At 34.7% G+C, this 22,788-nt stretch overlaps 1 protein-coding gene and 1 pseudogene across 1 annotated transcript; both read left to right on the top strand.

The window, feature by feature from the left end:
• The first annotated feature begins 1,534 nt into the window (after positions 1-1,534).
• On the top strand, positions 1,535-8,850 carry LOC144838224 (carboxypeptidase D-like). The gene is made up of 12 exons (XM_078693576.1): positions 1,535-1,601; positions 2,240-2,420; positions 2,770-2,921; positions 3,227-3,266; positions 4,076-4,158; positions 4,818-4,994; positions 5,693-5,901; positions 6,496-6,648; positions 7,190-7,484; positions 7,994-8,133; positions 8,381-8,486; positions 8,696-8,850. The coding sequence occupies exons 1-12, from the start codon at positions 1,535-1,537 to the stop codon at positions 8,848-8,850; spliced, it is 1,758 nt and encodes a 585-aa protein (XP_078549702.1).
• An 11,196-nt stretch (positions 8,851-20,046) lies between these two features.
• LOC144838223 (uncharacterized) lies at positions 20,047-21,184 on the top strand (annotated as a pseudogene).
• The last annotated feature ends 1,604 nt before the right edge of the window (positions 21,185-22,788 follow it).

The raw sequence follows: 22,788 nt of genomic DNA, 5'->3' as shown, positions 1-22,788 counted from the left end.
AATGTAGAATCAAGAGTAATGTTGATAAATAACTGTAAAACTACATTAAAATTACTGTCAATTTCAATGGTCAATGGTAATGTAAAATCACAGGTACTGTTATTAATAAATTACTGTAAAAGATTCAGTGAATTCCAACCAAACAAAATATTACAAAAATATAAATACCATACAGACAAAATAAATACATGCCAATAATCTTATTTCAATAACTGATAACAATAACAAACTCAATTATAATGTTTCTTTTTCTACTTGTCTAAATATCTTGTTTCTGTCATGTTCTTACAGTATGTTCCCTACAATGTTCATTGTATCTGAACTTGATCTGGGATTCTCTGTAACGTTTCTTTTTTTAAAATAAACAACATTTTTTATAAATCTCTGCCTACAGTATATTACATAGATGTTTTCAATCTTCAAAGTACGTCTTCTATTAAAATTTGTTTATCACCTATTTCAATATAAAATATTTAAGTAATTGATATTGATATTTACAATCAATCGAAAATCTTTAAAAAACCAATCTATTAAAATTAGACCTACCATCTATGCTTGATCATTAAATAATTAATGTGGATGTTACAATCATCAAAATATGCCTTATATTAAAATGACCATCAAATAAATGGAAGGTTTATTCCAGAGTACAGGACCTGGATGTGGTAGATGGACACTTAACAGTAAACCACAGTAAGAATTTTGTTGATCCAATAACAGGAGTCCACACTCAAAACATAGAATCCTACTGGAATCGTAAAAAATTAAAGTTAAAAAGAATGGGTGTAAATGGGAATGGTTACCGGAATACCTTGACGAATTTATGTGGCGAGAAAGATATGGCATAATATAAATTAAACAGATTAAGTAAGTTAAAATAGTATATGTTCCTTGTGCCTTATTAAATAATGTTAAAGTTCTTGTGCCTTATATTTGAATAAAGTTTGAAGAATGTATTTTTCGATCTATCGATTTTTTTCTTGTTGTTTGTAGAGGCTATTTGATTCAACTGTTGAGAAAAAAACAAACATGGATGTATTTATATAAATTAAAATATAAATTGGATATTTTATATAAATTAAAACATAAATTAAATACGATTAAAATGTATGTATATGAATCTTTTTCTTGATCTTTTCTTGTTATTTGTAGAGGCTACTTGATTTAACTGTTGATTAAAAAAACATGTTAGGGCCTATATAGTGTAAAATACGATATAATTTACAGACACATAATAAAAGCTATAGGCTAACTACAGCAGCAGTTTTTTGTTTGTTTTTCTCAAACACAGTGAAATACAAAACAATTGGCACAATGACACAAACAATAGAAGCCTCAACAAGCCTGACACACCCAACCCAACATATTGACTAACACCCCTATAAATAATAATGGAATAGTCCTATATTCAATACATGCCGAAAACTCAGGTTGATCCATCTATTCTGTGGTGTGGACGGCGTTATAACTTGGTCATAAACTTGTGATTTCCTCAAAAATACACTTGAGGTAAAAGAGCTCACACGTCAATAATATGGCCTCTAAACTATCTGCGATTTTCACTCTTGCTTTTGTTTTTCTGGAAATATCTTTTGCACGTGGTAAGTAAAACTGATTTTTCTTATAGGCCTATAAAATATCTTATCATATTTTTTAATAGTTTCATATAAATTGTTTATTAACTATAGTAAGAATCTAATAGTTAACATAGGCCTATTTATGATTTTAATAAAATGTAATTCCTACACTTTGGAATGATAAAATATCGCAGTATGATCTTCCTAATATTACTGTGCGTATAGGCCCTCTTATATTAAATAAATAAGTATATACTTTTAGCTACTCGCAGTTTCAATCAATGCTATGAAGGCCTACAAATCCTAATGCTTATATAGTTATTTAAGCGAGTCCAATGGATGAGCGATTGATTAAGGCAGGGCGCCGTACCTAAAGAGCCAACAATATCGGCATGTGTTCGAGGCCTACTCGCTCCTAATTAGGGTGGTGGAACAAGTCCTCTCTCGGATAATGACTTTAAATCGTTGGTCCAGTGTTAGGCTATACAGTTTGTCCGTGTGAACATTAAAGAATTCATTATTCGAGACGAGTAGATGATCACCCCGGTGAACTGGTTCATAGGTATTGATAGGAGAGTGATTTACTATTGGTAATCCTTGGCCACATGTGCCGAAATACATAAAATCAATAAAATTAACCAATCAGTTCCTTCTCCTGTAAGGTAACACAATACGTTTGAACGGTGGGCGTATTCCACGGGAAGGACTCCTTGTTGTATACCATGATGGTGAATGGGGGACAGTTTGCAAGAAACAGTTTTCGACCGTAACGGCTGCTTCAATCTGTAGACAGTTGGGGTACCCAGGTGTTTATCAAATGCTAAGTAAACAAAAACAAGCCAGGTAAGTTGGTTTTACAATTAGAATATTCACAAGATACAACAAGAACAATTTCTTTTCGTAAAAATACAAAGAAATGTTGGTGGTTGACAGCAATTCCGATTTAAACTGTACTATTATTAGGCCCCTATGCATTCTGCTAGTTTTAAGGTTCAGTCGGGGGAAATGGTACAACTGAATTGTTTACATTACAAAATTTCTTAGAGAATAGCATATCCAAAATCGACAAAAATCGAGCTTAGATAGACGCGTGTAAACGATGGAAGCCTGTAGAATTAGCAGTTGCCAAGAGATCATAATTGATAACATTCAATCAAATTACAAATTAATCTGTGTTATTAATTCTACATAGACGAGGTATGCGAACAAATGTTCCAGAGAAGGTTTGGTTGGGAGAACTAAGCTGCGATCTAACTGATGAAACCATCGATGATTGTAGCCATGATGTGTGGGGTGAAACGGACTGTAAACACTCCTACGACGTGGGCCTATCGTGCTTCAGAGGTGCGTGAAATTCAGTTATAATCTAGACATAGGAAGTAGTTAATAGTAATGTTTTTACACGAAATTAGGAAGATAAATTTGTTTTCTTAATCACAAATGAAATGTCTAGAAAAATATATATCTACATTTTTTTCAAAATATGATCAATACGTTTTTCCAAAAATAATATACATATGAAATCGTGCTCATGATATGGTCGGATTTGTTGGTTTAAATTAAACAATTTTAACTTTATATTCACTTGCAGACAATTAGGCCTATATTTATTTTTATAATCATAATCTGCTTTCCTTTTATTTTCACAGCTTGTCTTGAAGGCGAATTCGGATGCGTCAGTGACGGAAAGTAAGGTTCATTATTTTTGGCAGTTTGGAAATTTAATTTTTCCGGTTAAGCTTGTTTCCTACCTCTTTAGCTACTCGTCTGTGAAAACGCACATTCACGCACGCCAGCACAGACGCGTAGTGGAACCATGCTTTATTATCAACTTACTCTGCCAACGAATAAAACACTGTGCTTATCTGATTCATTATACGTTTTATTTGTAAAATAGCATAATTATAGGTCTAACGATAGCCACGATTCAGAGGAAGAAACACTAAAAACTATAGGCCTAATAGAATTCATATTTTTTTTTATTGTATGTTGATTTAATATAAGTAGCAAATCTTTGGTGAAGGGCATTGTTTCTACCATATGCTGATGGGCCATCAAGTATTCCTCCTTGTTTTTTTACTGCAATGCATTCAGATTGAAGTAGCATCTTTGTTAAATAGTTTTCTAAGAAACTCTTAAAATCTTAAAAATAAAACTCCATGTAGTCAAGAAGATTTCTATTCGATTTATAACCTAAAGAAGTTGGAAATAACCTGCCCTACATGTATACAAAAATGAAAGTACCGCCTATATGAAAATGATTTGAAATTAGTATTTCTAATTTTAGTTTTTCTCAGTACAATTATTTGTATCATTTCATTTCATTAAAAAATAAAATTATGTGCCTTTAGGCCTAAGGTAGTTGCAAAAGATATGCCCACCGGGACACAGTCTACAGTTAGCATATTAATACTGAGTATCATGCATTGTTATAATATAATTTAATTACGTTTTTGTAATTCACTCAACGTTTATAACCGTAATGGTTTCCTCAACAGATGCATCGACTCAAACTTAGCATGCGATGGTTCACCAGATTGCAGTGATGGGTCTGACGAGGCTATATGTGAAAGAACAAGAAGTAAGTCACATTTTCAGTTATTTTTTAAAAATTATTTTAAATCAACTAAGCCTAACAGAAATAAAAAGCTCCACTAAATTATATTAGTTTAAAAAGCTCACAAACGAATATATAGTATACAGTAGAACCATATTAACCAGCATGGAACTCCTTAACAGTTTCCAAGTTTTTGTCAAAGTGATTAACCATGTCTTTCTCTCTGTTCGTTTCACGGAGAAAGTTTCCCAACTTAATAGGGGCGTTCCCGAATAGGCGTGTCCCTAAAGATGGATTTTATTGTTTTATTGCTGGATTTCTTATATACTGTATAATGTAAAGATGTATTGTCCCCCTGAAAAAATAATTTTTTAAATTGTTTTTGTTGAATATGTCATTTTATTGTCACATACTAGTTATCCACTTTGAACAAAAATGGAATCGAACAAAAAAATTATTTACCTGAAAAACTGTAATTTAAAGCAAATTGGCTGCCAGCCAATGGGTTTTTGGTTGAATTTGACCATTAATTTGGTCATTTTATATGAGAAAAATGTTTTGTTTTGTTTTTTTTTTCACGGAAGGAATTAACTTTATTAAAACTACAAAATAACCTATTCAAAGTCTAATTTAGTTAATCTTCATCTTTAATGTAATTATTATTATTTCATTTGTTCTTGCAGATCGTACGTCATTCCATGAATTCCGTTATCATGATTCAAACGATATCAGAATCTTTTTCCAGAATCTCACGACAGCTTATCCTAATATTACCAAGATGTACAGTATCGGACAAAGTGTTGACGGAAGACAGTTGTACGCATTGGAAATAAGCAACAATGTTGGTGTACACGAGATTCGTACGTTATTTTACAATTTTTTCAAACTATTTTAAGACACTCCTCAGTGGAGACTCCTATTTAAATGCATTTAAATAATGGTTACCAAACTGACAAGCGCTTGCTTCTTTTGGTATACTATTAAATATTGTAAATGTAATTGTGAATTGTGAATACATAAATGTGTATTATGATGGGATAATGGGATAATTTCATAACAACGAGAGGAATATGACGTGTTTTAAAACTGCTGCCAAACCATTAAAGGAACACTTTATTCGATCACCTTAATCATTTTTCTACTGTATATAACTTAAAATAATACAGATTTTTTAGTATCTTTTTAGTAGTCTTATTAACAATTTTTGTCCTAGACGTAAAACGTTATTTGGATTTTAAGAATAGCAAAAATCTATAAATTCATTATAATATCCAGTTATACCATATTTACTTTAATTAATTTTAAGACGACTGCCTATGTATAATATACAGTATTCAAGACAGAGTAGGCCTATCAGTGTTTGCCATAAGTGCAGGGTACAATAAACGACATATTCAGCGGATGTACTTTTACTTACCATTGTTTGTTAATGTGTATAATAAATTTAAGATGTTAATATTTAACTTATATTCAATATAACTAGTAACGTTTCATTCAACAAATTATAATAAAATCTTATGACTCTGTACTTATAACTTATCAATTTATTTGTTGACAGTTGAACCAGAATTTAAGTATATTGCTAACATGCACGGAGACGAGGTAACTGGACGCGAGTTGATCTTAAAGTTAGCTGAGTACCTTTGCAATGAGTATCATGCTGGTAATGCCACTATTAGGTATCTTGTCGACCACACCCGGATCCACCTGCTTCCAAGTCTCAACCCTGATGGCTTCGAGAAGGCCTTCCAGTTCTACAAAGAATTCGTAAGAAATAATAATCACCGGTATTATCATCTAAATGATCATAAATTCAATGTACATTTATTTAGCAATTACGTGGATCTTACCAAGAACATGTATTTTTTCTTTAGTTCTGAGACCCTTTACAAAATGCTCAACCGCGTAGGCCTAAAAAAATCTTCATTTGGTTTGAGGAATGTTCTCTTCTAATAAATTATTAAATAGATACTGCAACCGACCCAACAATTACGATACAATACGATATTATTTATTGTCATTTTAACAACGAGGTACAAATGAAATTTGGTTGGTTGCGGATGCGTGATGTGTGTATGAAAAAACATGTAACAAACGCGCGTACAGATGAAGTGTGATGATGAGTGATCTCGATGTTAGGTACTTTAAAACCAATCCCCATGACAAATATATTAAATCTGTTTGCAAGAAATAAAATGGTATAGCGACTTGTTCATGTAACTATACCATGCATCAGTGGACTAGATTGAAACTAAGCCAGAATAAGAACTTTTTGTACCTAACGTTTGCACCAAAATCATAACTCTCAAGGTCGACTAAATTATTAAATATTGTCTATGATATTTAATGTTTTAATTTCAGGATATGGTTATTGATGCCTATGGTCGTGAGAATTTGCATTCTGTTGATTTAAACAGGAACTTTCCGCGGCTAAATACAATTATGTATCGAAATGAAATTATTGGTGGCAAAAATCATCATCTGGGGTACGGCAAAGATACGACGAATTATGTGGTAAATTAATTTTGTTTTTTTAATGATTTGTATGCAAGCACACGCAACTTAGGACTCGTTTCGGCTTAGTTGTTTTGCCAGGTTAAGTTGGTTTCCTACCCACCAAAGTTAGCGATAACTGTGCCCGTGAAACCAGCTTGCTACCCGGGTAAATAACTAAGCCTGAACGGACCCTTAGGCCTAGTTATTATCAAGCTTTCTCTACTATCTATCTTATTGAATTTGGAAAATTATCGCAATAGTTGACATGCATGTAATTGGGAACGGACGTTGTTATGATGTTATGATTTTAAGCTCTGTCTACACTATCAAACCAGTTTAACAAAAACAAAAACTGTGATGTGCCCAAATATGGTAGTGATATGACATCATCGTGTTCATTTATCAGCACATTACATAACGTTTGATTGTGTAATTATCCTGTTTGAAGTTACTGTTTATGCTTTGTGTTAATTATCAGTGCCACACAAGTTATGTTTAATGTAGCAAATGTTTTGAACTTAGAAATGTATAACTATTTGTTTTTACTATTTTTCAACAGCCTGAACCCGAAGTACAAGCTTACATTGAATGGGTTGAGGAATACCCTTTTGTGCTATCTGCCAACATGCACGATGGCGATTTGGTAGCAAATTATCCATTTGATGACGTAAGATCCTTTAACGGGCGACCATCTTATACAATGAGTCCAGACGACTCTCTCTTTAGACATCTTGCACGAACATATTCGCAATCTCACGCTACTATGTCAACTAGAACACGCGCATGCTCAATATACAGTCGTACATTTGAAGATGGTATAACCAATGGTGCGAGTTGGTATACGGTCAAAGGAGGTGAGTTCTTATTATTTAAACATATAATAATGTTGTAACCTCCTTAAGCACATTAAATATGATAATGGTTAGGCCTACTAATATATGAACTAGGCCTAGTGTTTCCTACTAATATGAACTAGGCCTAGTAACAGACTAGTTTCACGTCAGGGAGATGATGTTTGCCCAACTCTGACGTGGTTCTACAAACTGTTCAGATAGATAATTAGGCATAAAGAACAAAGTCGATTCTGATGGGAATCCTACTCATGACATCATGGCAAACTTGGCGGTTTAGTGGTTTAGTTTACTTTTTCCTCAGTTTTATCAAAAAATGTGGTGTAGGCCTACATCCGGATGTACATTGGTACAACGATGTCAAGATTTTGGCATAGCATCATCTCAATACGTCTTCTTGTAACGTTAGTTTTGGTGAGAGCCAATGTAGTAATACCGGACACGATTTTAGGTAATTCAACAAACAAAACCATGATGATAAACAATATTTATTTTGTGTATTTCCTTTAAAGGCCTTCAAGATTATGATTATCTGCACACGAATTGTTTTGATATAACGCTCGAGTTAGATTGCATTAAATTCTCGTCAGAATCGGGATTAGAAAAGGAATGGGTTGACAACAAAGATGCGCTCATTCAGTACATGTACCAGGTAAGTAAATTGTAGTGGAACATTTCCACGGTTAATTCTTTACCATTCATTAGGGGTTCATGATGTCATCAGTCGGACTTGGTTACAACAAAGTAACTTTATATTACTGTATATTACTGCTACGGTTAAAGATCATGATGGTGATGATGATAGCGGTGTGTGTATTCCTTTCTGGCACATGTGATATCACATACACTAAAATAAAAAGTATGTAATATTATGTACATATTTATTTTTAACATTTCAGATTCATATGGGAGTAAAGGGTATTATAGCAAGCACTGACGATATGCCTATCAAAGGAGCGGTAGTACATGTAGGAGGACCAGGAATCAATCATGACGTCACCTCAAGTAAGTTGAATTGATTTTTGCTTTAATTGAAACAGATTTTGTTTAAATTCGCCACCATTGGTGAATGGTTAGAAATAATTTACCCATATATTTTGATCAACCATTTTAAACATTCAACATTTCCATGTTGTTACGTATGAATAAGAATATGTTAAAATGAACCATATTTATATTATCTATGATTTAATATCTATATACTTTTTCTTTAGCAAAAGACGGTGAATATTGGCGTTTATTGTTACCAGGTACCTACACAATAACAGTATCGGCGGAAGGATATTTCAGCAAAGGTTTCGTGGTTGAAGTAGTAGAAAACTCGGTGACGCCTCTAAACTTTGTACTCAGTCGACGAGAGGTACCATAACAAATAGTTTTTAAAAATTGTATTATATTTGTACCTTAACATAAGATGTATGTCAATATTATATATTTCCAAAGTATATTATTATAGTTTCCTAGCTACATTTCTAAATATTTTTTATGAACCATCTTGTCTAAATTGTATGATATGAATAAATAACGTGTGTGTTATGTACATTTTTATAAAACAAAGTCTGTACGTGTTCTGATTTGATTTTAATTTATAAATAATATAATAAATAAATAATTTATAAACGGAATTCCCGACACAAAATGTTGCGTTCTTCTTTTCGGGGAGGGGGATTTCTGGTTTGATCTGTATTACACTGGTCTTTAATGCAATATACCTTTCCTATTTATTTGATGTGATTGCTATTTTCACAAAACAATATTTGTTGTGATATGAGGATGTTTGTATTAGATGAGGATAGGTAAGGATGGTTGTCTTTATTACGTAATATTTTACCCTTTGACCCACATCACTCATATTCCAAGTCAATTGAATGCTTTACTACATTTTCACGTTTACAATGATTCTCTACCGACCATGTTTAAGTAAAACATCTATTAAGGGGACACTTTTAAGAACCAACAAATTTTCCCCTTAATAGGGGTTTCCACCCGAAGTGAAGAATTCTACCATCAGTTATTTTAGCCCAATATATACACGTTTGCGGTATGACGTTAGTACGAAACGGTAATTAAAATTGCATAATCATATAGATACGCGGTCGATATTTATTAATGTTACTATACTATCGTATATTCTGCAGGCATGGGTTGAGTTGGAAGCCATCACAATACACAACAAGATGTCTCGTGCGTCACTGGATCATTTCATTTGGATCTTGGTGGTCTTATGTACGTGGTCGATTTATTCATAAGATTGTTGTGGACAAAGTGTAACTTGAATTTCTCGCTTTAAAGTGGGCGGTTACAGATAAATTTAAAGATTACCTATACATGGCCTGTGGTACACGAGTGATGACTGATAGTAACCCTCTCACATATGTACTTTCTATTCACTACAAACCAGGTAAATTAAACATTGACGCCAATGCTCTGTCCTGCAGACCTCATGACATCAAACCCAACCGACAGTATGAAGAACAACAAGAATCTTGAGGCTAGGTTAAAAGGTAAAGCTGTGTTCTCGTGATACTGTATGATGAGCGCTCTTTTCCTACAATATGGTGTATCCATCAACACTCCATTTGTCAATTCATCCGACACTATTCCACTTATATATTGATTGGACGAACATACAGCAGAAAGATCCAATCATCAACCAAGTCATAAATTATGTCAAAATGGGTAAGAAACCAGACTCCTCGATAGGGTTACCCGATGAATGACTTATTCTTAGAGAGTTTGGAAAGCTTCAACTTCGTAATGCTATTTTATACAGATGTACAACCAATCCAGCTATAAAGGGACTTCACAACGAATTAGGTCATCTTGGTGTTGAGCGAGCGCTGGCGTTGGCAAGAGACAGGCCCCGAATGAGTGCAGACATTGAAAGCTGGATTAGACATTGTGGTAGGTGCATAGCCAGGACAATACCCCAGAAGCTTGTACTTTAAATTTAGTACTCTTTTAGTATACCATATATAATATAAAAATGTAAAAATATATAAAGTTGAAATGTAATTAAAGTTGGAGTGTCCAGCACGTCCGATGGCAAGAGGTAAAAAGAAAGAAATCTCCCACATGATATAGAAATGCAGCACAGTTGGTATCCGGTTAGTAATACCTGCATTAATCAACTAACGCTAATGACTGGTCATTTGCCACCAAATGAAACTCTATTTAAACAATACTACGATCAAAGAAGAGAGGTGGGAGACTGAAATTAACCAGTTGAACTGCAATCTTCACCTTCTAACAAAGTAAGGTTTTTATTCTCAAAGGTTCCTTAAAGAGAATGAAAGAAAGATCACCACCACCGTAAAAATGGAAACTATATTGATCCAACAACAACGGTTCCACATTTTCTGCAGAATAGAGAGTAGCAATGACGTTGCACAGACTATCCACTGGAATGCCATTCAACAAGACCGCGAATCAGTTTGGTTGTGCAAAATCAATCGCTTGCATGGTCTACCATGAAGATTGTGTTTATTATACCACTTCAATTTATAATCAATAACATTGATAATTGACATCCAACTAACAGATGGGACAAACACGGTGGGTCTATCTTTGTGGGGAACCCACACGTCCATAGAGCTGGTCATGGACCAAAAGATACAAGCGAGTATCGTTTTGGTAACCGAATATAAAAATGTCAAGCGGATAGAGTCGACAACGTCAATGTCTGTAGAGGTATGTATAATAACATTAAGTTAAGTTTTATAATAAGCTTTGGACATTCCATTTACAAACAAAATTAAATGACTGCACTATATGTGACTGCCATTCAAAAATAATGCAATATAATTATTAAATTATCGGGTTTAATTTCACCATTCTTTGCAATTATTTTTTTTCATTTCTCCAAATATATATGTATATTCATTTCTTTCAGACATTTAACAATTACTATAGAATGACTTTATATTATATTCCGAATGATGAGACCAGAAAGAATCCGCCCCTGGTGACAGTGATACATCTAAATCCATGGGTCCTGTAGACAAACGAAAGTACATTGTCTTCGAATCTCAGCTGCTAGGTTTGTTTGGTACATGCACTGCTTGCCACTAACAGGGACCTGTGTTACAATTACACAAAGATGTAGGGTATGTGCAATATCGGAACGGACATATTATCGCAATCAAGAACAATATCTGCAGCCAAGTATTGTGAATGTTTGGAAACTTTAAGAATATCTAAAACTACAGTAATGACAAATGTTCTTTTTAGGTGGGGATACCAGAATGGAGAGTCCGGGGCATACAGCCAAATTCGGATCATAGATAGACATGTTGTGATTGTTGTATGTTACAACAGGAAAAAAAGGATGCAGCAACACAAATGGACAGGTTTAGGCTCTGAACAAGCCATCAAATTAGCCGAACCACCAGCATCCCAATAACAACATTTACAGAATTGCCAACAATAAACTTTTCACACAGCAATGACAAATCAAGTGTGGAATGTCACAGGAAAGGATAGAGGAAATTCATGCTAGAAGTATCCGACTTGAAGAAGATGTGAGTAAAATAAAAGTGGCACTAGTCATCATCTGCCTTAAGATTACAGGGAGAAGGTGTACTTTATAATCTAGATTTTTATGAAAATGTAGGAGTTGGAATTAAAACTTGAAATAAAGAATTGTAATTAAAACTTGAAATAAAGAGTTGTAATTAAAACTTCGAAAATTTCTGTGAAGGTCTGGAAGACCAGAATTGCAGAAAACTGATTTTGAAATTTAATTTTACACAACTTCCTTAAAGAGAATGAAGAAATGATCACCACCACCGTAACAATGGAAACTGGCAAGCAGATTAAAGAGAAAGGCACCACGGTCTAAGCGGATGGGATGAACATGTCACCAGTCAAACTTAGACAGAATAAATAATTACAATTACACAAAGATGTAGGGTGTGTCAGGAAAGGAGAGAGTGGTACAGGTCTCTATAGCTTTAAATCCATTGAGACCAACCATACTGTTTGTCACATGCAAAATTGACTTTGGACAACCTAATGCACAGATATTGCAATTAACATTAGACCTAGCATGTATGTTTATTTCACTTTGATAGTAAATACTCGTATTTTTCCTAGGCACCCTGTTATCTGCAATAATAGGCAATCGGGAAACAAAAAACCAAGGTTTTGGTAAAAAAAGAAAAGCACAAAGTTATGGTGACACCTCATGGACCAAAGGTAATCTGTTTGGCAAATCCTGAAATGGAACATGCGCCAACCATGGCCGAAAAGCAGGCGTTGGCAGATGCTGATCTTGGTGAAAAGGTTATGTCAATCAAGCATTCTAATATGTCACCATCCAAGCTGAAGGAAGTAATGATGGAGGTTTTTCCAAAGCTTACAGAAGGTGGTGGCTATGAGCTGCTTTCATGCTCCGGCAACAATAGGGTTTTAGTCCCAATAAGTACACAATTTTTTAACCATATATTTTATAAACTGTAAACAATGTTAAAGGGTTAAAAAAATATGAAATATAATTGTTTGTCCCTTAAACAATAAAAGTTTCATTTATTATAAGCGCGTGGTGAAGCAGAAAGAAGCTGTGGCGATATGACCCTGTGTTACAGAGTAGGAAATGATTATGCATTTGAACCGTACACTGTTCGTTCTGCAGATAGTACTTTAAAAAAAGAACATCAACAACAGGCTAAGCTGTAGCCACCAAGGCCTAGCAGGTTGGATACAACCGAATGGTGCCATTGTGGCAATTGTAGGCATATGCTGTAGGAATGTTGCTGTTGTCACGCGGCAGGTGAATTTACAAGGAAGAGAGTAAATGACCTGGAATGTATTGCATTAACAGAATGTTTTAAGAAAATTTGCCTAGACCAGGAAGTTTTAGAGGTTGTGTTTTCTTCTAGGAGGTTAACTGTTAGGCGAGAACTTTAATATTTTTATAGACTTACTGCAAGCTAATAAAGAGTGGAACAGAGGTAACTGCATACAGCATAAAGGCAACTGATGGTAGACTCGGTAGTGGAAAATGGAAAAAAAATAAAACATTCACAATTTATTTGAACATTTCTTATTATTAAATAACAATTTATGAACAATCCCAGAAGACGAATGATACGATTGAGGACTTCTTATTATCTACTTATTATTATCCTCCAGTCGTCGGAGTTGATCCTCCAGTCGTTGGAGTTGATCCTCCAGTCGTCGGAGTTGATCCTCCAGTCGTAGAAGTTGATCCTCCAGTCATCAGGAAATGATGGATGTGTTCAACAGAACACATTGGTTTTTTCGTTACACCAATTGTGGTTGATCTGCATGAATTCAACATCTAATAAATTCTGACCGTAATAAAAACTGTCAGAACGGAAATGCAAAGACTTGTTCAGTGAAAGATGTTAGCTTTGATGGAATTGGGTCTTTCCAGAAAATTGTCATTGAAAGATCACAGAGACAATCAATCTTTACAGTAACCCAAGCAAAACTGAATTTAGTCTTTTCAATAAAATGATGAAGCAGTTTTTAGAGGCTATTAGTATTAGTATCATCAATTTTTAAAATAATTTGAAATCGATATAACAGAGGAAAGAAGAGACAGACAATGGAGAGACATACGAGGATGATGCTAAAAGCTATGACACATCGATGTATTCATTAGCCATTGACTTGAGTTCAAATCCCAGTTTCTAATGCCAAGTAACTACCGTATTTAATACGGTATTTTTTTAATAGCGTATATTTCTGGAAGCGGAAATGGCGGTCACAAAAAAATACCGTATTTTGTATACATATTTTCCCCACCAAATTTGTGGATAAAATACAGTATTTACAAATCTTTACCGTATTTTCTGTACCCTTTTCTGCTGCCAATAAAAAATGCCCTATATTTTTTTACCTGTGACATGAGGTCAACATCGTGTTGTGATTTGATTTTATGTATAGTATATAGGTTTATTCGGCGAAAATGTGGAGCGAAGACGTTATGGTATTTACTATAAATTTGTGAGGGGAAGTTAAAATTTCCGGACAACTAAAAGGCAATAAAAGGGACAACCACCTTTATAAAGACATTTCTAACAAAATAAAGCAGGATTATTGAATAGACTTGTCTCCAAAGCAAGTAAACTCAAAGCTAAGAGCCTGCGAAAGCAGTACAACATGGCAAAAAAAATAACTCGGAGTCTGGGAGGGACAGAATTGCTTGTCCCCATTACGAGGTTTTGGACAGAATATTAGAAGATCGGGCCATACAGTAGCTGCCCCTCATTACCTAATGGATCAGAACCAGGTACAAAGTAGTAGAAAGTGAGGTGTAAAACTAAAAATAAAGCAGAATTACGGAATAGGTCTCTAAAACAAGTAAACTCAAAGCTGAAGAGCCTGCGAAAGCCGTACAACATTGCAAAAAAATAACTAAGTGGAAAGCGGAAAATATGTGGAGATCGAGATTTCGAGTGGGAAATTCCACGAGAGTGGAGTTACAGTGTGCACGCTCAGTATACTTGGGTCAAACACAGACTTCCGGCTCACGTACAGTTTAGGTAAAAGGATGAATTTTAACACGACCACCCAAGTATTTTTTTAGCAGAAACGGGGTACTAAAAAATATGGTATAGAATATACCGTATTTTATACTGTATTTTTATACCATATTTTAAGCAGTTGCAGCAGAAACAGGCCCTATGAATGAGCAACTAGATAGATGCTGCATCTGCAAACGGATTCACTTTTTTTTACTGCATCCAATCAAAAGTGGCTGAAAAACTGCAGAAAGAACTACATGACTGTGCTTTGAAAATAAAGTCACAAGCAGCGGAAATACAATACAATTTTCTCTGTGTACAGTAGGTAGGACTGAACCACATGTGCAAATCAAACTATCGCCAAATACCAAGCTCAGCTATGAATATAATAAATGGGTCCAAAAAAGAGAAAGTACAGAAGAACAGGGAAAAGTTGTTTAGTCATTAAATTAAATATAACTTTTTTTTATTTGTAAATCATGAGCCCACGAGATATGATATTTGTAAAATGTAAAATAGGATATTTTTGAGAAATGGTGTATTCAAATATAATAAAAATAATTTTTAATCACTCATTTGGATAATTTTTGCACACTTTATGTTTCATCTGAATTTCCATATTGATAAACATAAAAAGGTCTTTTGAAACCTTTTAAAAGAGTATGGTATATTTGTTTCTTTTTCTATTCCATTTCTTTCTGTTTATATTTTGGTAAAACTGTTGTCACTAACCTGTTGTTTTGTGTGTTATCATACTTTACCAAAATTAAGTCACTCTGATGTTATAGCTAAACAATGATTTTGACTTGACTTTCGAGGCATGTTATTTAACACGATTGACCACTAAATATCTGTTATTCAAATGCTTCTGGGGAGTCCGAAAGAGATAACTTCCAGCTAACATTCTTCCAGTATATATATATTATCATATACCATCTGTATGGTAGTCACTTTTTGATTTCTTTCTTTCACAATCCATTTTATCCACTTCTTTTTCATGACATGTCTGGATTAATTTCAACTCAATCTCGTCATAACCCTTGCATATTTGTGAACTACTCAGTCTGGATTTCAATAGACGTTTATAAACTTTCTCATCCAATCTCATCTGCTCTGTTGCATTCAGTTATTATGTTGTTGTACAGTAACACTTATTATTGTGTAATTTAAGTTTATTTCCAGTGTACAATATTTTTACACATATCTCCTCATAAGTTGCCTTAGTGCGAGGTTAGATTTCAGTTGCTCATAAGCATTGTTGCCATGCAACATCCTTATTCACTTGCTCTTTTGCTTGAAGAAATTCCTTGTAAATTGTTAATCAGCATATGGATTTTTTTTTTAGGAATGTTATCATTTTTGGAAAAAATCACTGGGACTCAGATGTATTCAAACAACAGATAGAAGAGGCTGGTTAACATCAATTAATAATCTAACAGTGTTAGCTATAACATCAGGTTAAACACATTGGGTAAGTAACAATTCATTTTAAAAAAATAAAGAGTGACCTCTGACTTCTGTACAAGACTGTTCAATTTGTGTTCAGAAATTATCTTGATTGAAATTTTATAAGATTACAATCTAAAATTTTATTTTTGTGTATATTGCTTTCAATGTGCATGTTGTTAAGATGTACATAAATTTAAGAAGTATTTTAACTTTTTGTTATTTTTAAGCAAGTCAATCTTTGTACTGTATTGTCAAAAAAGTTATACCAAATCAGAACAAATAAAACAAACATTTAACATTGTAATAAATTCTTCAGAAAAATATTATGCAAACAAGCAAGCAAACATGGCTTCAAAGGAAGTCGAGTTCGATAGAAGAAATGGTGAAGAAACTATAGCATCAGTTGGAGCGCAATGAAAATCATGAGGGGTCAGCTAACGCTATGGAATATGAAGGTAACACAAGAATTTTTAGATGTTCAATCATCACCATAGGTGGTCTACATTACACATTGCTATCACCATGGAGGTTAGCGCATACGAAAGCCTTCTAAGAAAGACAAAAAAGCCAAGTTTATTGCTAAAAGCACTGATGTCAGTTATTTTTACTGAAAAGGAAATGGCGAATTGGCAAATAAGAAGCCATTGTGTCCAAAAACAAAAAACCACATCAACCATCCTACAGGAGCAGAAGCAGTTTGGCGCTGCTGGCTTTAAGCTGAGAGAAGACGAGCTCACAGAAACAATTAATAGCAAATGCAGATATTACACTTTTAAATTAAAAAACCACCATGACAGAAATGAGGAAATTCTTGGTTACTATTACCAATAATCATTGGTGGGGGTCACTCATGTTTATGAGCCATAAGATGCCTTTGCTGCATGTAAAGACTTGCCAAATGGAGAGGTTCTTCAGATATTGATGTTAGGCATTTCATCATCATTAGTATACAGGTGCAATCTGATATAGAATCATCTTGTGCAACCTTTCTTAATTAGAATCAACTTCCTGGCGGGAAATACTGTAAATAGATTTACAGGTATTGATGATCATTATAGGAATATCATCGCATTAGAAATTTAGTTGTAATAATATCACGACAGTTTAAAAAGGATAACACAGTTTGCTTTCAGGCAACCGACATGTCATCTTGTGCAACCATCTTTCATAACAGAAAGGCGTGGGAAATGGGCCCGGCGCATCGTGTGAAGTCGGAACAAAAAGAAAAAAGATAGAGAAATTTCTAAAACATCTGTATCCTCGAGACACATTCAAGACAGAGAGAGTATTTGGATTACTGACCATTACATAAAGTGAGCTTCGAATGCCAGTTTCAGTATGTGAAAAGTAACATAATGCATAAATGCAATAAGACGTCGGAATGGCTTTCAAAAAAATCAGATAAGGAAGAATTACTTTCAAAGGCCTGAATGCTTGGTTTGCGAAGCAAACAAATTGATGCAGAAAGACCACAAACCTTAGCAGAAGATAAGAAGCAGCACATAGATGACAATCGCAAAGGCATGGTGGAAAAAGCTGATAGAGCTAGGTTGTTAAATGAAAACACGCTAAACGACTTGATGCAGTATGGAGAGCTGCGGCAGGACAAGTATGAATTCGAATTTGGAGGTGCTAGCAACAAAGAAGAAAGAAACTAATGACGGCTATAAAAATACTAACAAATTAATGTTTCTTTTTCTTATTTTTAACACTTGCATACATACATATTAAAAAAAAAATCATGTGACACTGAAAAGGCGCGCAAAGTTACGTATGTTTACTTTGCGTATGCTCCTTCACAACCTTACTTTTCGCGTTTTGATGAACAAGTTTTATTATATCACTGCTAAATATGCTCTGCTGTAAGAAGGACTCGACCAACATCGTCCATGTGGTAAGTTAAGTCAAATTATTTAGTTCCACATCATATACTACTATTTAAGATAGATAATTAACTGTAATTTGTCGTTAAAAGAAATGTTTGATTCTTAGCCTCGATCCATCCCCCGGCGCACCAACACATATCGTGTGACGTCGCAATAAAAACAAAAAAGATCGAGAAATTTCTAAAACATCTGTATCCTCGAGACACATTCATTCAAGACAGTAGTCTTAATTAGGAAATACATGTTGACACAATCTCAATCCCTCCTGATAGTGGTTCAGCTTACCGTTATACCAGGTATATACTAGGTACACTGTAGATATCTGCCATACATGTTCCACAACGAACCGGACAGTGAGACGCATCCTACCAGGTTGAACAGATCCCTTCGCTCCCCTGTGTTTTTTATGGAAAAGATTAACAAAATTAGTGCAAAGAGCCACTGGGAGAGATAAGCCCCTCTAGAAAGGTAAACAACACCACCAGCTATGAGTTAAAAGAACATGTACAAGTAATAATATTAGTGGTGAGAGAGTATTTGGATTACTGACCATTACAGCTCCGAACTCCGAAACAGTTTGAGTTGTGTGGAAAGTAAGATAGTGATGCAATAAGACGTTGGAATGGCTTTCAAAAAAATCAGATTTAAGGAAGATTACTTTCAAAGGCCAGAATGCTTGTTTGCGAAACAAACAAATTGATGCAGAAAGAACACAAACCTTAGCAGAAGATAAGAAGCAGCACATAGATGACAATCACAAAGGCATGGTGGAAAAAGCTGATAGAGCTAGGCTGTTAAATGAAAACATACTAAACGACTTGATGCAGTATGGAGAGCTGCGGCAGGACAAGTATGAATTCCAATTTGGAGGTGCTAGGAACGAAGAAGAAACAAGAGTTGCTTTAGTGAGAACTATTCAAAGGTCACATGTATTATAGATTGCACAGAAATCTTTGTCCAGCGTACAAAGGACTTATGCAGCGTGCACAAACCTATTCCAATACAAAGCATACTTACATACTTATTTAAAAAAAATTGACATGACCTCACTTCATCTCAGTATACAGTATAATATTTTTTTAAAGTAATTGCTATTAATGATTTCATTTCAACCAGGAAAAATAAAGTTTCAGGCACTTGTCAAATCATGATAATAGTTGAAGTTGCGTAATCATGTGCCATTGAAAAGGCGCGCAAAGTTACTTGGTTACGTATGTTTACTTTGCGTATGCTGCTCCTTCACAACCTTACTTTTCGGGTTTTGATTAACACGGTTTATTGTATCTATAAGTATAAAATATGCTCTGTTGTAAGAAGGACTCGACCAGCGTTGTCTACGTGGTAAGTTAAATCAAATTATTTAGTTCCAGTACATATACTACTATTTAAGTTTGATAATTAACTGTAATTTGTCGTTTGAAAAGTTTGATTCTTAGCCTCGATCCACACATGGGCCCGGCGCATATTGGAGAAATGGAGGGCGCTGTCACACTGATCGGACGTGCATGATAAATCGGTTAAACATGCCTTTTTAAATCGGCTTATGTTCACATTTAGTAACCATCCAAGAAATTCGACAGTATCGATCAATGTAGAGATGATATACAGAGATGAATTGAGAAGAACACGAACAGGCAGCAAGGTGGCAAACGAGAGACTTACAACATTGTGGAACGAGTACCGCGAGGGGCAACGTAGTGTACATACGTTCGCTAATGTTGGGCTCCAACTCAAGACATGGGCAGGCTGGACCTGGATGATCACACCGCAAAACGTGATAAGGAGCGATACGAAAGGTCACAAAAAAGAACTGAAAAAAAAAAGAAATGTATTGCTGTGGAAGTTTTGTTAGATCTCCAATTAGGTGAGGCTAATATGGAAGATGTTTCTCCTGTAGAAAACATATGTGTCTGTGTTGACATATCAACACCAAACTCTACTATGTGTTGTGCTGACATAGATGTCTTACAGGCCCAGTCACAGGCCTTGTTACAGGAGTCGCCAATAACAGAGTTAACTTTTAAAAATGACAATGAGCGAACTCATTTCTACACAGGGTTGCCTTCATTTGCAGTATTGATGTTGGTTTTTGAACTAGTTAAAAAAAAGATTCCCGAGTAGAACATCAGTAAGTCGATTCCAGCAGTTACTAATTGTACTGTTCAAACTTAGACTGAACCTTAGAAATCAGGACATTGCGTACCGATTTCATATAAGTGACTCAACAGTGTCGAGTTTTTAATACGAGACTGGATGCCATGTCTATGCTGAACAAGAGCTTATTGTATGGCCAGAAAGGGAGGTGTTGTGGAAAACCATGCCAATGCAATTTCGAATTGCATTGGAGTCGAAGGTAGCAGTAATAATTGACTGTTTTGAGGTTTTTTGCGAGCGGCCCTCAAGTCTTGAAGCGAGGGCACAACTGTTTTTCAGCTACAAGCACCAGCACCACAATACAGTAAAGTTTTTAATTGGCTGCACTCCATGCAGGTAAATTTCATATTTGTCTGCAGCATGGGGAGGCAGAGGTACAGATAAGACCATAACATTGACGTCAGATTTTTTTGATTATCTGCTACCTGGGGATGTCATCCTTGCCGACCGAGGTTTTGACATAAAAGATGATGCTGGGTTTTATGGTTGCGAAGCAAAGATTCCTGCTTTTAAGAAGGGAAAACAACAGCTGTCTGCTCTTGAGGTGGAAACCATAAGAAAAATTGCTCATTTACGAATTCATGTGGAGAGGGTCATCGGTGGTGTCCGTCAAAAGTACTCAATTTTAAGTTCAACATTACCAATTGAGTACATGACAACAGACAGTACAGCTCAGGATACGAAAGCATCAGCGCCTCTGCATCATACAGCTTGCTCATAACAGGTGGAAACTTTTCCTCAACCTCTACTGGAACAAATGCCTCACAGTATTTAGGCAAAGTACTCAGGACTACAGATTTTGGTGCAATCAGTGCCAGCTGCTCGACAAGGAATGCAAGCCCTGGGTCATTCATGACATGGAAAGCCGTTGTGCGTGTTTCCACTGATGTTGTAGTAGTTGAAACTGGTGGATCTGGGGTGCCCTCATCAATCGACTCATCTAGTTTTCTTTTTTTGGCCTTTGCTGATGAAACGTCAATTGAAGCCACTGGTTTTGCCCCCACATACTTTCGGTTTGGTTCCATCCAATAAGCTTTACTCACTGCAGATAACCCAAGGTGATAACGGTTTCTTAGAAACCGACTGTGAGTGCAACACCTTGAAAAATGAAAAACAATAGTCAATAAAATAATATTAACAACAAATAATATTATTCCTTTACAGACATTATAAAAGATTGCATTGTGTTTATTAATTATACAGTACTATTAATAATTGTTTATTTCAATTAGTCGGTTTCCTGCTTATCAGTAATTAACCATGCTTATCCATCCATGGTCCGGATATAAATTAAAATAACTTCATGGTTGTACCATAAAATAATGGTTTTACATACATAAAAAAGGGCATAGGCTTTTCTCCAAAAAAGGTTATAACTTAATAAAATTATTAAATAAATAAGTAGTAGAATTGTATCCCTTCTATCTAGCTAGGCCCAGTCTTACACAAGGCATAGGCTGTAGGCTACTACTGCTAATAATTACTAGCCTCCTCCTAGTTACTATAACTAGGAGGAGGCGAAAGACCTACTACAACAAAGTAAATTCAATATTACTTACATCTCCTCTAACAACTTTAAAATCTGGTGCTGAGCCCGCGTGTGTGTGTTGTTGTGGGGTGGTGGTGGTGCGGTACCCACGTATGTTCGCTCGCTATGCAAAAGCCTGAAATTCGATACTTCCTGGTTACGTCACTCATCAATAGAGGGCGTAAACATACCTTCGTAGTTTCGTTACTTGGCAACGATAAACAAACAATCGCGCCGACGAAAAAGACAATTAAAAGTCGTATAACTACGGTAAGAATTCATAATTTTATTTTTTTTAAATATATGTTTACTTTTAATATAATAATACATACTTAGTGAAATTTTCAAAATTTTTAGTGAGCAAAAACAATTATAAAAAACGATTTTAGTATAGGCATATCAAATTACCAAAAGTATCATTATAAAAACATTAATTAATATACAAGGCATATAATTTCTGTAATAATTAAATTTTCAGTGTTTTTTGTCATTATTCAATTCTAAGATACTATTTATTTATTATCAAATAAAACTTAAAATGCACTCTTGATGTTGAGCCTATTCTAATTTTTTTTTTATTTCAGGTCGATGTAGAAGACTATTTCCTGTACTTTAACAAAATAATACTAGTAATATATTAATATTAGTATAGGCCTCACTGTGTAAAACGTCATTCTTTTATTAAAATTGAATATGGAAAAGCATGTTATAAAGCTAAATTACTTGTGTCGTATATGTGGGAACAGGCTAAAACCTTATGCCTCCAGACAAGGAGCCAAGGAAATCAGGCAGTTTGC

The sequence above is a fragment of the Antedon bifida genome, chromosome 3 (assembly GCF_963402885.1).
Source record: "Antedon bifida chromosome 3, ecAntBifi1.1, whole genome shotgun sequence".
In the NCBI taxonomy this organism is placed as follows: domain Eukaryota; kingdom Metazoa; phylum Echinodermata; class Crinoidea; order Comatulida; family Antedonidae; genus Antedon; species Antedon bifida.
This window is presented reverse-complemented; position numbering and strand designations above follow the sequence as displayed.